Below are 14,433 nucleotides of genomic sequence, written 5' to 3'. Positions count from 1 at the left end.
TGTTTTTATGACAGCAAATTTGTCAAGGACTATAGGCCATACCCCCTTATGCTCAGAACACACTACAGGCCACACCCCTTCTGCTCAGAACACACCCCTTCACTGGTTCCCAGAAGGTCATGCACTTCCACTCATTCACGGAAGGCTATGTCCTACCACGTTTTTTTTTTTTTTTTTTGTTCATGGGGCCTGAACTCTGGGCCTGGGTGCTAGTCCCTCAGCTCTTCAGCTCAAGGCTAGGGCCCTACCACTTGAGCCACAGTGCCACTTCTGGCTATTTTCTGCTTATGGGGTGCTGAAGAATTGAACCCAGGGCCTCATGCATGTGAGGCAAGCACTCTCCCACTGAGCCAACTTCCCAGCCCTGCTCTATCACTTTGAGCCACAGTACCACTTTTGATTTTCTGGTGTTTTAATTGAAGATAAGGATCTCATAGATTTTCCTGTCCAGCTGACTTCCAACTGCAATCCTCAGATCTCAGCCTCCTGAATAATTAGGATTACTGGCTGTGAGCCATTGGCACCTGGCCTTGCATTCAACTTCAGTCACTTAAGTCAGCCATTCAGCAGATGCCCAGCCTTACTGCAGATGATATGCGGGAAAGGGCGGATTCACGGCCAAGAGCCCCCTCCAACACTGAGGAACCACTGGCCATCAGAGTGTCCCTGTCATATTCCCAACCCTCTTTGATCCTCAGGTCCCCACATGTGACATGGTGCTCCAAAGAAGCTGGGGGCAGGAGGTCGGGGGAGGGCAGTGAGTGCAGAGGGTAGGTGGAATCAGGGTATTGTTTTACAGCTCAAGAGTTTCTGGGGTTTTCCAGACAAAAGTAAGCATAGAGTAGTTGCTCCTTGACTTTTTATTCACCATCCTACCAATATTATCAAATAAAGGTTTTAGTTTTACATGAACAATGTTGGTAAGAAAAATGGCATTTTCTAGGGGGTAAGGGAAGTGTCAAATTCTGGGATTCAGCCATCCATACTGTGGGCACTTGAGGCTCCCTAAGCCACCAGAAGCCCTGGGAAGAGATTGGAGCTTCCTTATCATGCACTCATGGCAGGGTGTGTGTGTGTGTGTGTGTGTGTGTGTGTGTGTGTGTGTGTGTCTGTGCCCGCACGTGTGCGTGTGTGTGCGCATGCTCCAGTACTAGGACTTGAACTCAGGTCCTGGGCATGGTCCCTTAGCTTTTATGTACAAGACTGGTGCTCTACCTCTTGAGCCACAGTTCTACTTTCAGCTTATTTTCTTCTCTTAAGTGGTTAATTGGAGATGAGTGTCTCTGCCCAGGCTGGCTTTGAACCATGATCTTCAGCTCCCAGGCTCCTGAGTAGCTAGGATTAGAGACATGAGCCACCAGTTCCCAGTTAAGCTTCAGGATTTGATGGCAATTGGAATTTGCTACCAACTCCCTCACCCCTACTCACAACGGCCCCTACAGTTTCCTTTCCCTGGTAGAAGGGGGAGGCCAAGGTCCAGGCAAATGATGCCTGTCTGCTTTCTGAGGGAGGCAGCCTGGGCCACTTCTCCTGGCCAGAACCAGCACTGTGTGCCCTGGAAAGGTACCATAAAGGCCCTGGCTGAGCCTGTCCTTGGAGGCTGAGAAATGGAGGTCTGCTAAGTGAGTCCCAGGCAGAGAACTGCTAGGCAAACAGACCCAGCCTAGATAAACAAGCCCAAGATCATGCAGCTTCCAGGACCCTGCTGGAGGACCCTGGGACTAATCAAGCTCCTAAGGAGGCAACCTTCTCCCAAAGGCAGAATCTCATGAAATCATAGGCGATTTGTCCATTATTAGGAACAAGCCCTGAGCCAGGGTCACTGGTTAACAATAGGTGTCTGGGCTTGAGGGAGGACTGGCTTCTCAGCAAGAGGGACGGGTGCCATTGGGGGGGGGGGATGGAAGAGAGAGAGAAAGAAAGAGAGAGACCTAACTTTTCTCATGCCCCAGAGGTTGAAATAGCCAAGGCCTGTGTGTCTCTGAGTAGCTGGGGGCTGGGCTGGAAAGGCTACTTCTTCATTCCCAACTCCAGTCCAGCCTGATGGGGCAGACCTGTCTATCTTACCTTGAACCCTCTTCTGGAACAAGCAACTCAAGAGTCCTTCAGGTCCATCTTGACTTTATAGAGCACTGCCCAGGACCGGCTTTAGGGTGAATCTCCTAATTTGGAGTCAGCCCAGGCCCAAGGCTTCAGGACAGAATTCCCAGCCTTACTTCAATCTGCTTTATTATTGCTCAGGCCTGTTTCTGGCTTGGGACCGGGAGTCTACAGGCGACAAAGCTCCTAGGTTCATATCTTGGCCCTCACATGTGTGGTTGTGGAACCTTGTGAAAGCTATTTAGACTTGGTGCCAATTAAAGATACTACATCACTCATTAGGGTGAAGAAAGCATGAGATCAGTCACTAGCTCGGGCCCTGGCACATTGCAGGTGCTCAGAAATCATCAACTATTACCTCTGATGGTGCCCAGCATGGAAGAAGTCTTTTTTTTTTTTTTTGGTGTGTGCTGGTCCTGGGGCTTGAAATCAGGGCTTGGATGCTGTCCCTGAGCTTTTCTGATCAAGGCTAGTGATTTTTGTGGTAGTTTATTGGACATAGAGTCTCACAGGCTGGCTTTGAATTGTGGTCTTCAGATCTCAGCCTCCTGTATAGCCAGGATTACAGGCATGAGCCACCAGTGCCTGTCAGGGAAGAAACCTTTTACAGGCATGATGGGAGCAGATATAGAAGAAACCAGGGTACCCAGGCCCATAGGGGCTCAGGTCTGTGAGATTCAGTCATCTGGGCTTGAACCCAGCAGGGCCAAAGGGTCAAGGGTCAAGTCTATGCTGTGGGAGGAGGGGAATGAAGGACTTCCCTTTTGACAGGATTGGCTTTCCCACTATATTAACATTGTCTGATGGACAGGCAGGAGATCAATGTAACCAACCTTGTAAAGCTATGTGGCTCCTCCCAGTACCAGGAAGCTATGTTGCTTCTGGTCATTCCAAGGATTACAAGGTAAGGTAAAATTAGAGGGAAGTGGCTTTGCCCTGAGGTAGGGGAGAGAAAGGTACATCTAGGAGGGCCTGGGAGACCTGAGAATTGGGATTCTGGGGAGAGGAGGACAGAGACAGGGCTGGGCCTAGTTCCCATCAGCTCTAGATCACAAGTTTCTTGGGGACTTCCCAGGGAAACTCGCTTCTTCCAAAGTGGCCATAGCAGGCAGTCTTCTGGTAGATGGGCTTCTTCAAGTCCAAATCCCTGCAGGTTTGGTAGAAGGCAAGCTTGTTTTGAGTTGGAAAATTAGCCAAGGTTCTCTGCATTTCTCTCTCCTTCCTTCCTTCCTCCCCTCCTTCTCCTTCCTTCTTTCCTTTCTCTACTTCCCTTCTTTCTCTCCTTCTTTTCCTCATTTGTCTGTCCATCTGTCCATCGGCCTGTACTGTGGCTGAATTCAGAGCCTCACATTCTCACTTAGCTTTTTCTCTCAAGGCTAGTGCTCTATTGCTTGAGCTACACTTCTGTTTCCAGCCCTTAATTGTTTAACTGGAGCTAAGAACTTTGCTGTCCAGGCTGTCTTCCAGCCATGATCCTCAGATCTCAGCCTCCTGAGTAGCTAGCATTACAGGTATGAGCCACCAGCAGGCAGCTCTCTCTTTGCATGTGATCACAGGAGCCACTGACAGTTGGAAGGACAGCCCTTCTGGGGAGCTGTGCCACCCACATGCAAAATCCTGCTTTGTAACTTAGGTAGCAGAGGGTTTGAGGTGCAAAGACCACTGAGCCCACAGGGATCAGAGACTCAGAGTTGGTTGCCCTTTTAGGGTGCCTTTCTCCACTTCATTTCATTGGCCTGACCCAGAACCACAGGCCTCACAGCCAAGCTCCTGAAATCAGGGCTGGGACAGGAACAGCTTACTGGGTTCTCAGCCTTCTGAGATTCCCCAGCCCCTTAAACGTGCTCCATGGAAGTTCTTGTCTGCTGGGCCAGTGGGAGTGTCACACAGCCTCCTTCAGCCTGAGAAGCCGGAGTGTGCACAGTGCTAGGCTGAGTGCTTGAGACCTTCCTCCGTGGGAGGCTGGGAAGGCCTGCTTCCTGTTTTTCTCCTAGTTGAGCTGTTCATCTGGGTTGAGCAGCACCAGATCCACACAGCATGGCACGGTAGAGCTCTTACCTGACTATGACACCTGGGCGGAGATCGAAGTTCCTGTTCACCACCTCTAGCAGCTCCCGCTCTGTCTTCTTGGAGGTCCCATAGGTGAAGATGGAGATGGACAGTGGCTCTGCCACACCAATGGCATAGGACACCTTGCAGAAAGGGGAGGCTCAGGCACTGAAGACCTCAGGGACCAAGGCCTCTAGGTCTCTAGGCCCCAGGCTTCTCCAACCCAACAGGTTCCTCTCTTGTCTGTTCAGCAGCCCTGCCTCTCTTCCTGAGCACTCATTTTTCCCTCACCAGATTTCTAAAACACTGGTTACAGTGCCTAGCTAAACAGACATAGAACCATGGGCAAAGGCCTGTCTTTCCCACCAGGCAAACATCTCCTTACTCCTCGTGGAAAGACACCCATCTTCATTAGGGAGAGGAAAGCAGGGTGAGACCAGGAGTGGAGGAGTGGGTGTTCAGGGACAGGAAGGAGAGTCAGAGGGGGTGACCTACCTGGACAAGTACTCTCCGGCAGAGTCCTGCCTTCACCAGGGACTTGGCTACCCAGCGGGCAGCATAGGCTGCTGAGCGGTCCACCTTGGTATAATCCTTTCCAGAGAAGGCACCACCACCATGAGCCCCCCAGCCACCATACGTGTCCACAATAATCTTGCGGCCAGTGACACCTGCATCTCCCTACAGGGGGGAAAGAAATAGGGACTAGTGAGAACCAGAGCCCCCCTGAACAGTGAGGGGAGCTGAAACACCCAGAAATGATGCCCCAAAGCCACCAGAAGGTACTTTTCAAAGACTCTGTGGCTGAGAATTATCTAGAAACCCCTTGCTCTCATTCAGGTTCTTTTAAGGGTGAGCAACAAAAATCAAGCTAAGCTACAGACTATCTGGGGCCATGCCTCTGTTTTGTTTTGTCTTGTCTTTATGCAGGTCTTGGGTCTTGAACACAGGGCCTGAGCACTGTCCCTGAGGTTTTTTTTTTTATATCATTGTTGTTGAATGTGGGGTTTGAACTCAAAACCTGGGTGACCTCTCTGATCTTTTCTGTCCAAGCTTGGCACTCTACCACTTGAGCCACAGCTCCACTTTGGGGTTTTTTTTGTGGTTAATTGGAAATAAAAGTCTCACAGACTTTCCTGCCTGGCCTGATTTGAACTGTGAACCTCAGCTCTCAGCCTCCTGAGTAGTTAGGATTACAGGCATGAGCTACTGGACCTGGCTCATACCTCTGCTTTTTAATATTATCATAAGAAGAAATCCTCCTAGGGTAGAAACTTCCTTGCAAGAGATATAACATAGGCTCTGGCTCTGGCTACCAAAAATGTCAAGCTGGCGTTCTATACCCCCAGTGGTATTCTGTGCAGCATCCGTCAATGATGGATGCCTTTGAACCATGTGGGGGTGGGGTAGGAAGGGAAGAGCTGTATGTTAAATGATCAGGGGAGACTCTGCTTACTCAAACGTTCCCTTCCATAGTCTATGTCTAGGCGTCATTCCAAAGGAAAACAATAAACTTAAGCTCTTTGCTTTCTTCCTTCCAAATGGCAGGCAATCTACCACTTGGGGCAGGCCTCTAGCCTTGACTTCCCTCTTAGCCTGAGCCACAGTGTCCACCAGAGCTAGCGGCAGCCATAGCACTGATGGATGGCTAGAGTGGGAGGGCCAGGGGGCGCTGAGTGGGAGGCTCCTAAGGACCTGGCTCCACTTCTTCACAGGCTGACAGATACCTAGCAGACCCTCCCAGAGGATAGTCAATGAGATTGCACCCTGAGTGCCTAGCCAGACCTAGTTGAGTCATTCCTGGCTTGTCTTTTGCTGTCTGTTTGGAAATACAAGCAGCCCCAGTAACAAAGACCCTCCTTCAGAGACAAGGGCTCACCTGGGGACCTCCGATGACAAACCGCCCACTGGGCTGCAGGTGGTAAATCGTGTCTTCGTCTAGGTACTTGGCAGGCACCACGGCTTTGATCACCTGTTCCTTCAGGGCCTTGCGCATGACCTCCAATGTTATGTCTTCGTTGTGCTGGACGGAGATGACGATGGTGTGGATGCGCACCGGGATGACCGCGCCATTGTCCTGCGTGTATTGAACAGTTACCTGTGCAGCAGAAGGGCAGGGGGAGTCACTTGTGAGACGGAGGCCTGTGCTGCGGTCACATCACAGCTGGTCACAGAGCTACAGGAGGGTTCCCAGGGCTAAGTGGGGGCTCTTCTCCTCCAAGGGCCCTTGGAACGTCAATGGGACACATTTGAAAAGTTTCCCTGCACTATGGGATAACTAAGCATAAGGCATAGCTATTCCCATGTGTCACCATAGTAAGTACTACCAGGAACCTCACATTTCTACTCATCTGTGACCCAACCAGGCTCTTCTGCTATCCTAGAGGCTGCTGGGTACCAACAAATGTCTCCCTAGTCCAAGCCCTCTTCCACCTCTCCAGGACATTGGACCAAACTATTCCTGCTCCTGCCAGTGAGCCCAGGAATTGATAGGCCATGTGTCACTGACAAGGATGGGGTCCTTTGGCCTTGGGCCATGAAGGGTTAAAAGAGGGCTTTAGACAAGGGGATAGTTGTTAGTATCCAGAACCTCTGAGACAAAAGCAAGGAGTCTGGAGGAGCTCTAAAAGTCTGGATAGGCCTAGGAGATTTGTCTGCTGTCGGGACAGGATGGGAGGGAACCTTGCCAGGGTGGCTGACACCAAAAAGGAACAGCAAGACTGGACTGCCAGCACCTAAGTGTTTCATCAAAGGAAGGGAGAGGAGAGTGCATTGGGGTGGGGGTTGGGGACTGTCTACAAAGCTCTAGAAGGCCAGGCCATAGCATGCATTTGAACATTTACTTCCAGAGGCATGTTCTGTGCCCAATCTGTGTATTATCTAATATTTAAGACACTGCAATAGAGAAGGCATGTTTAACTCCACAGAACAAAGCCACAGGGAGTGAAACAATCCATCTGCCATCACATAGTTTGTGAAAGGCAGGAAGAGCTAACACCCATTCAGCCTGACCCAAAAGCTTGCAAACTGCCTCTCCAGCATCCCTGTTTTTTAGTAATCCCAGGGGTCTGACATCAAAGCCTGTCTGTGGGAACAAAGGAACGTGGACTTTGCAGGGCAAGTGGGAGGAGGTGGTGTGGATGGCAGATAATGATTGGAAGAGAAGCCAGGAACAGTGAAGCATGACTTGCATGACAGAAGATGCACTCAGGAAAAGAAGCTGAGGATGCAGAATGCAAATGCCTTGGCCAAAATCACACGTGATCTGGAGGTTTATGGCCTGATAGCTAGGGACACTGCCCAGCAAAAGCTTGCCATGTAGGACTGTAGGCCATGGGCTCACTGCTGCTTTGGTCAACTGAGATAGTAGTACCCAGAGTGTGAGAGGTGTTTAAGTCTGCTAGTGTGTGCCTATGCCACTGCCTGTACAGGACTGCTCCCTAACTAGAGCCGGTTAGGACCTCAGGGCAGCACACAATATCCCCTTGGGCTATACTACAGCGAAGCCTCTGCCTTCCCAAGGTCCTTTATCCAGCCATCAAATGTGGGTCCATATCAACTCTTGCTCTGGGTCTTATGGGTCCAATAGGATGGGATCCAGGATCACCTGACTTTAGAGAGGTGAGTGGATCGCACATATTGTGTAGGTTTAACTCTTAAATTCTGGGATGCCCATACATAGGACTCTAAAGGGAACTGGAGTCAAAGATGGGGTACAGTGGGTCTCAGGAAAAGACAGTTGTAGCAGGCTATAGAAGATGGGCTTCATGGACCCTCAAAGAGAGGTGGGTACACCTTCCTACTTTGGCTCTATTGCTCCCTGGATGACTCCAATCCAACCCCATCCCCCACACCCTTTAGCAAACCCCATGTAGTGTCTTTGCGGAAACACCAAGCTGGGTGACAGAGCAAAGGGCCCCAGCTCCGCTCTTATCTCATCATGTCAGCAAAGGGAGGAAAAATACAGCATGGAAAACACAGCTCTGACCCAGTATAAAAATAGCCCGCCTACGGCCACCCGATTGTCAATATCAGCAGCAAGAATTTGTTCAGGTGGAAAGATTCATCCTGTTCACAGTCCACATGGACAGATGATGAAAATCCTTTACAAATAGGGTGTGGAGGGGGAGGAGGCCTGCCCCTGCCCCCCGCACGGTGCCCTTGCGTGGAGGTAGTATGGGCAGTGAGCTCAGCTGCCCCAGGGCAGGCTGAGAGGCCTGCACCGTACTCCATCAGCCGGCAGCACACTTTGCCTGGAGCTGGTGCAGGGCTTCCTGTGGCAGAATGACGTCAACTTCATACCTATGCAGGCACCCACCATGCCATTTTTTTTTTTTACTAGTGCTCTATCATTTGAGCCACAGCTTCACTTCTGAATTTTTGCTGGTTAATTGCAGATAAGAGATTCATGGACTTTCCTGCCTGAGCTGGCTTGGAACCATGATCCGTAGATCTCAGCATTCTGAGTAGCTAGGATTACAGGTGTGAGCCACCAAGCCAAACCTTCTTCTTCTTTTTTATCATAGTTAAACAGAATGAAGGAATAGCTAGTCAGACAGGTGGTTCTTCCAATCCTTTCTTTCATCCAAGGGAAAGGAAAGCCTGGTGAACTCTACTGGCTTTCTCCCACCCCTATTTTAGAATTTTCTTTCCTGTGGCTCTCTGCTTTGTTTCTAGACTATACCACCATCCCAGTGCAGGCTGGGCCAGAACTTGCCAATCTTTCTGTGTAGTACTTTCTTCTGGAACTATAACAATCTACAAAATTATCTCTCCTGCCCCCACAACCTCCAATGACACATGGGAGATGCTAGTGGCCTGACCTCCCACCTGGGGAGAGGTTGTCACATAAAATAGCTCAGGAAGCCTCAGGGAATGGGTGTCTTTGGGCCATAAACATCTGGCCTTGCTCCAGATGTAGACAAGGTGTAGCCTCTGTCCTGGGTATGGCCCCACATTTGAGGTGAGAAGGATGTGTGTCTCTGTGTGGCTGAGACCACAGGACAGAGTCACTTGGACCACAAGAACACCAGAAGTGCCAATTCCAAATTCATCCCTGATGAGTTGTCTAGTGGTATCTGGGGATGACATTCAAAGTGATGAGCTTGGCTGGAAACTTGAGGATGAGGGAGGACCAGCGAAGGAGCCTAAATAAGGGTGGGAGCAAACCCAGGAAGCCCTCACTCAGAACCTGAGTGAGATGACATGGGTGAAGCAATGATGCTGTGGAATGGGACAGGCAGCAGAAGGTAATGTTGGGAGACCAAGATATTGAATGACAGAATGACAAGCAGATCTTCCCCCTGCCACCAGAGAAGGCAGAAAATACAGAGACATGATTGGAAGATTTGGGGAAATTAACTGGAATTCCCATGGAGGAAGAACTTTGGGGAGGGTAAGGGGGTGGTGCTTGCCTGGTAGGCATGGGGACAGCTCTGTAAAAACTGGGCTGAGAGTAAAGGATGCTCAGCTGGGAACAATAAGGGGCACAAGTAGGGTTTCCTGTTAGTCTTGCTCAGGGACCGCTTATTCTCCAAGCCACCCCTTCAGCTGAGCAGCAGCTGGCACTGAATGGCACAAGCAGGCTCTCAGGCACCTGTGCTTGCACGTTGGGGAAGAAATGAAGTGATTTAGAGGGACCTATGGTACAAGATGGAGGAACAGCAATCCACAGCAGAACAAAGGGAGAGAGAGCAAGTGGGGGACAAAGTACCAAGACCTTGGGCATCACATGTTGAATCGTGGAAAGGAGCCAGGGCGGGGGGCGGGGAGGAGTGAGAGGGGGTACTGTCAAAGGTCATCAGGGTTAAACAGAGAGCGACGTGGGCAGTGAAGGGCGACAGGACACTTCCACATATGCTAACACTTGCATCACTGCCGGACTTCAAATAGGGACTTGGGGACAGATTTCAACAGAGCAGGGAGTAGGGAGGTCAGGGCCCATGGAGTTGGAAAAATCTTTTATTTTTCTTTTGTACCTGCCCTGGGGCTTGAACCCAGGGCTTGGGTACGATCCCTTAAAGTTTTTGTTCAAGTCAGGTACTCTACAACTTGAGCCATATCTCCACTTCTGGCTTTTTAGTGGTTAATTAGAGATAAGAATCTCATGGACTTTTCTGCCAAAACAGCTTTGAACTGTAATCTTCAAATCGCAATCTCCCGAGTAGCTAGGATTTATGTGTATGAGCCACTAGAATTTTAAAGAATTTTAAAATAGGTGTTTTTTCCTCAAAGGGACAATTCATTGAGTACCTAGATGGGACATTTTGTTCTTTAAAAAATGGCAAGAGTTGGGGTTGGAGGTGTGGCTCAGTCGGTAGACTGCTAGCCAGTGAGCGAAAGTGTCAGGTAGTGAGTTCTGAAGTCCCAGGCCTGGACCTAAAAGAAAAGACCAGAATCAATAGGCTAGGGAGCGCTCATAGTTACTGCAGAGAGCCCCACTCACCTGAGTCTTAGAGTCGGGTCTCAGCCAGGGCAAGACGCCAGAGCACCTCAGTTCCGCCATCCGTGCATTGAGTTTGTGAGCAAGCACAATAGTAAGGGGCATGCATTCTTCTGTCTCATCTGTGGCATAGCCGAACATCAAACCCTGCAGCAGAACATCAGGACTGACTAAGCAACACCTACCTCACAGCAGCTGGATGACAGGTATCTCCAAATGGAACCGTTTCCCTGATGTTTCCATATTTACTGGGTGCCTTCTACATGAACAGAGGACACCAAGCGTATTTAAAAGAGGAAGGGACACCGTCTTTGACTCCTCCCCCACCCCCAGTACTCAAGAAGTGAGAAGACAAGATGAAGCAGGCATTAGAACAACAGCCTGACACAGAGCAGCCAGACTCTGAATGGACTGCCACAAGGCAGAGTGGTGGAAGCCACTCTGAGCCTGGGTCTCCTTCCTCAGCCCTGATGCTGGGATAATGGATCTATCCCCAAGTGTCCCGAATCCATTTCTCATGACTTTCTTGGCTCGCTCCTCCATAGGTCATAGCTCAGACCAAGACAGACCATACAGCCCCCCTTGCAGTTCCCTCCCCACATGGTTGACATACCTGATCTCCTGCCCCGACATCCTCTTCATTTCTGTCTAGATGGACACACTGGGCAATATCTGGTGACTGTTGTTCCAGAGCCACCAGCACATTGCAGGTCTTGAAGTCAAAGCCTGAGCAGAAGGACAAGCAAGCCTGAGTGGGGATGTGGTCACTCAGAGCAGGGTGGTGAGCTTCCTGGGGGACTGCTCAGATGTTTAGTGTCCAAGTAGGAAGTTGGAGGTCTAGTAGGTCCACAGCTAAAGGTCAGGGAAAGCCATGCATCCTTCCTCCATGATCATGTGGAACTCTTTTGTCAAAGAAAATTCAACTGGGCATCAGTGGCTCACTGGTGTAATTCTAGCTACTCAGGAGGCTGAGATCTGAGGATCATGGTTAGAAGCCAGAGCAGCAAGAAAGTATGGAAGACTCTTATCTTCAATTAACTAACAAAAAACTGGAAGTGGAGCTATGGATCAAGTGGTGGTAGAGCAAATAAAAGCTAAGGGATAGAGCACAGGTCCTGAATTCAAATCCCAGGGCCAACACAGAAAAAGGAGGAGGAGGAGGAGGAGGAGGAGGAGAGGAGGAGGAGGAGGAAGAAGAAGGAAGAAGGAAGAAGAAGGAAGAAGAAGGAAGAAGAAGAAGGAGAAGGAGAAGGAGGAGAAGAAGGAGAAGAGGAAGAGGAGGAGAAGGAGGAAGAGGAGAAGGAGGAGGAGGAGGAGGAGAAGCAGGAGAAGAAGAAGAAGGAAGAAGAAGGAGAAGGAGAAGGAGGAGAAGGAGGAGAAGAAGGAGAAGAGGAAGAAGAGGAGGAGGAGGAGGAGAAGGAACTGTGACATAAAAACTACATGGCACCAAAGCTGTTCTGGATGACAAGTCAGATTCATGACTCTAGGCCTTTGGTTTCTCAGAGAGCAAGTCTCTAGACATTCATTTGAAGAAAACACTGGAGGGAGTAAAACTCAAGGGCCTTCCAATTCAGAACCCCAGGTGTGTGTTGAGCCCAAGTATTCAGTATACTGATCAAAGGCCATATACATAAACCATCCAGAGAGAGTCCATTTGGCCCAGGTCACTGACAAGCTTGAGTATAGGGAAACCCAGGAAACTTAGTGCAACTCAGCAAGAGCTGGGCTCTCTATCACTCCTCCTTTTCTACAAGATAGTGCTCCTGGAAATGTTCTCTGCTACCTGAGGAAGAACAAGATTTACTCTGCAATAAGGTCTAAATACATAAACAAACTGGCTTTGCTGGGCATAGCAGGGCAAAGCTTCTCTACATGGTGACATCTCAGACATTGCTGCTTAGGAGAACAGGATTCCACTGTGAATCCCTCACATCTTGACTGGGAAAGTTAACTTACATTGACTGTTTCTCCCAGGAATAATAATAATCCTCCTCCTCCTTCTTCTTATTTTGGTGCCTCGTGTTCTCACTTAGCTTTTATATTCAAAACTGGTACTCTGTGACTTGACCCACACCTCCACTTCTGGCTTTTTGCTGGTTAATAGGAGACAAGAGTCTCAAGGACTTTGCCCACCTAGGCTAGAATTGAACCATGATCCTTCCATCTCAGCCTCCTGAGTAGCTAAAGATTGTAGGAGTGAGCCACCGGCACCTGTTCCCTGTGATTTATGACACTTCCTCTCCTCCAGGTTTTATTCACTCAAGTAACTTTTATTGCTTATGATTGCTTTAGATCTTATCAAACTATGGCTGGACTGAGCTTCTTTTTTATTGTTTTTTTAAATTAATAAGTTTTTTTTAATTGTGAAAATACCGTATAGAGAGGGGTTACAATTACACGAGCAAGGTAATGAGTACATTTCTTATTAAGCATTGCTGCCTCCTCATTTGTTTCCCCTTACCACCCCTGCCTTCCCATCTCCCCCGCCTTCCCCCCCCGAAAGTTGTAAAGTTTGTTTTTTTGATATAACATCTTGTATATCTCATTGTTGCAGTGGGTCCACCTGTATCCCTATTAAAACAATTTGTTTTTTCCCTTCCCCTCTACAAATTATACCAACATCAAATACCGTGAAAACAGGGGTTATACCGTGGGGGAGGGACGTACAAAGCAACAAAGAAATCATCTTATAAATATGTTAGAAACAATCACAAGAAAGAAAAACCACTTGAGTCCTTATCTTGGGGTTCATTTCACCTGATATCAACTTATCTGATCATTTCTGCTTGTCTCAGACATATACTAGTTATTGCAAATAAGGGAAACCATGGGACCTGTGTTTCTTTGGGCCTGGCTTACTTCCTAACAAATGAGCTTCTATATCAGCATGAGTGTTCTTCATTTATGTCCCACAAAGATGCCATGGGTGATGGGAAGCAGTGTAGTTTAGTGGAAAGCACAGAAATTCCACTTCCTGCCACTGACTACAGTGCCTTACATAAATGGGTTTCCTTTCTAAGTCTCCATGTTTTCATCTGCATAAGAAGCATGCCGGAATTTCTGGAATGATGGAGCAAGACAATGCATGAGGGAGCCAGTACCAGTGTCTTACAGACGCCTGAGAACATCCCCCCTCCTCTTCCTTCCCAGCAGAGGGCATCTCCCATCGCCAGGAGCTTCTTGCTCTAATAAAGCCTCAGCCATCCCCAAGATGTCAGGATCTTAACATTGATGAACATGTGTCGGTTCCACTGGCTGCAGTCTAGGGGCATTGTTCATCCTGACAGGATCTGTACTTTCATAAAGCCCAAAGCTCAGCATGCTCCCGCCATGGGGAAGACAGCTCTCTCAGCAAAGGCTTGCATACATTCCAGTCCCCAGAGCCCACACTCACCCTTGGCAGAATCATCGTAGCCAATGTGCTTGATGGTGTCTCTCACCACCCGCTGGTAGTCCACCATGGCCACGGAGGTGATCTCCCCACACAGCAGCACCATGCCTGTCTTGCACACTGTCTCTGTAAGGGAGCAAGGGCAGGTCATCCCCATGGGCCAGCGGAGGGATGCCAAATACCTGGACTCCTCTTATCACCAAGAAGAAGATTTCAAGGGATTTATTTATGAGCAACAGATTCCAGAGAGGAAATAATAGTGTCAATAAGAATGTTAATAAGTCCAGTACTAAGAACTGAACATCTTCAGATACTTTGGGAATGATCAGTTCTACTTGAGTTTTTTTTGTTTGTTTGTCGGTCGTAGGGCTTGAACTCTGGGCCTGGGCGCTGTCCCTCAGCTCTTTAGCTCAAGGTGAGCGCTCTACCACTTGAGCTACAGCGCCACTTCCGG

The 14,433-nt window shown here is 49.1% G+C and overlaps 1 protein-coding gene across 1 annotated transcript in view; it reads right to left on the bottom strand.

Annotated features, from left to right (window-relative positions):
• Positions 1 to 2,640: 2,640 nt before the first annotated feature.
• Positions 2,641 to 14,433, bottom strand: part of Mat1a (methionine adenosyltransferase I, alpha) — a 17,126-nt gene continuing 5,333 nt past the window's right edge. Inside the window, exons 3-9 of the mRNA XM_013032077.1 lie at positions 13,983 to 14,105; positions 11,202 to 11,314; positions 10,592 to 10,735; positions 6,026 to 6,244; positions 4,645 to 4,827; positions 4,159 to 4,292; positions 2,641 to 3,247 (exon numbers count right to left, since the gene is read on the bottom strand). Coding sequence (XP_012887531.1) covers positions 3,145 to 3,247; positions 4,159 to 4,292; positions 4,645 to 4,827; positions 6,026 to 6,244; positions 10,592 to 10,735; positions 11,202 to 11,314; positions 13,983 to 14,105 — 1,019 coding nt within the window. The 3' untranslated portion in view covers positions 2,641 to 3,144. The remainder of the gene's footprint in view (positions 3,248 to 4,158; positions 4,293 to 4,644; positions 4,828 to 6,025; positions 6,245 to 10,591; positions 10,736 to 11,201; positions 11,315 to 13,982; positions 14,106 to 14,433) is intronic.

The sequence above is a fragment of the Dipodomys ordii genome, unplaced genomic scaffold, assembly GCF_000151885.1.
Source record: "Dipodomys ordii isolate 6190 unplaced genomic scaffold, Dord_2.0 Scaffold148, whole genome shotgun sequence".
NCBI lineage: Eukaryota > Metazoa > Chordata > Mammalia > Rodentia > Heteromyidae > Dipodomys > Dipodomys ordii.
Note: the sequence above shows the minus strand (reverse complement) of the source record. Positions and strands in the feature narration are given on the sequence as shown.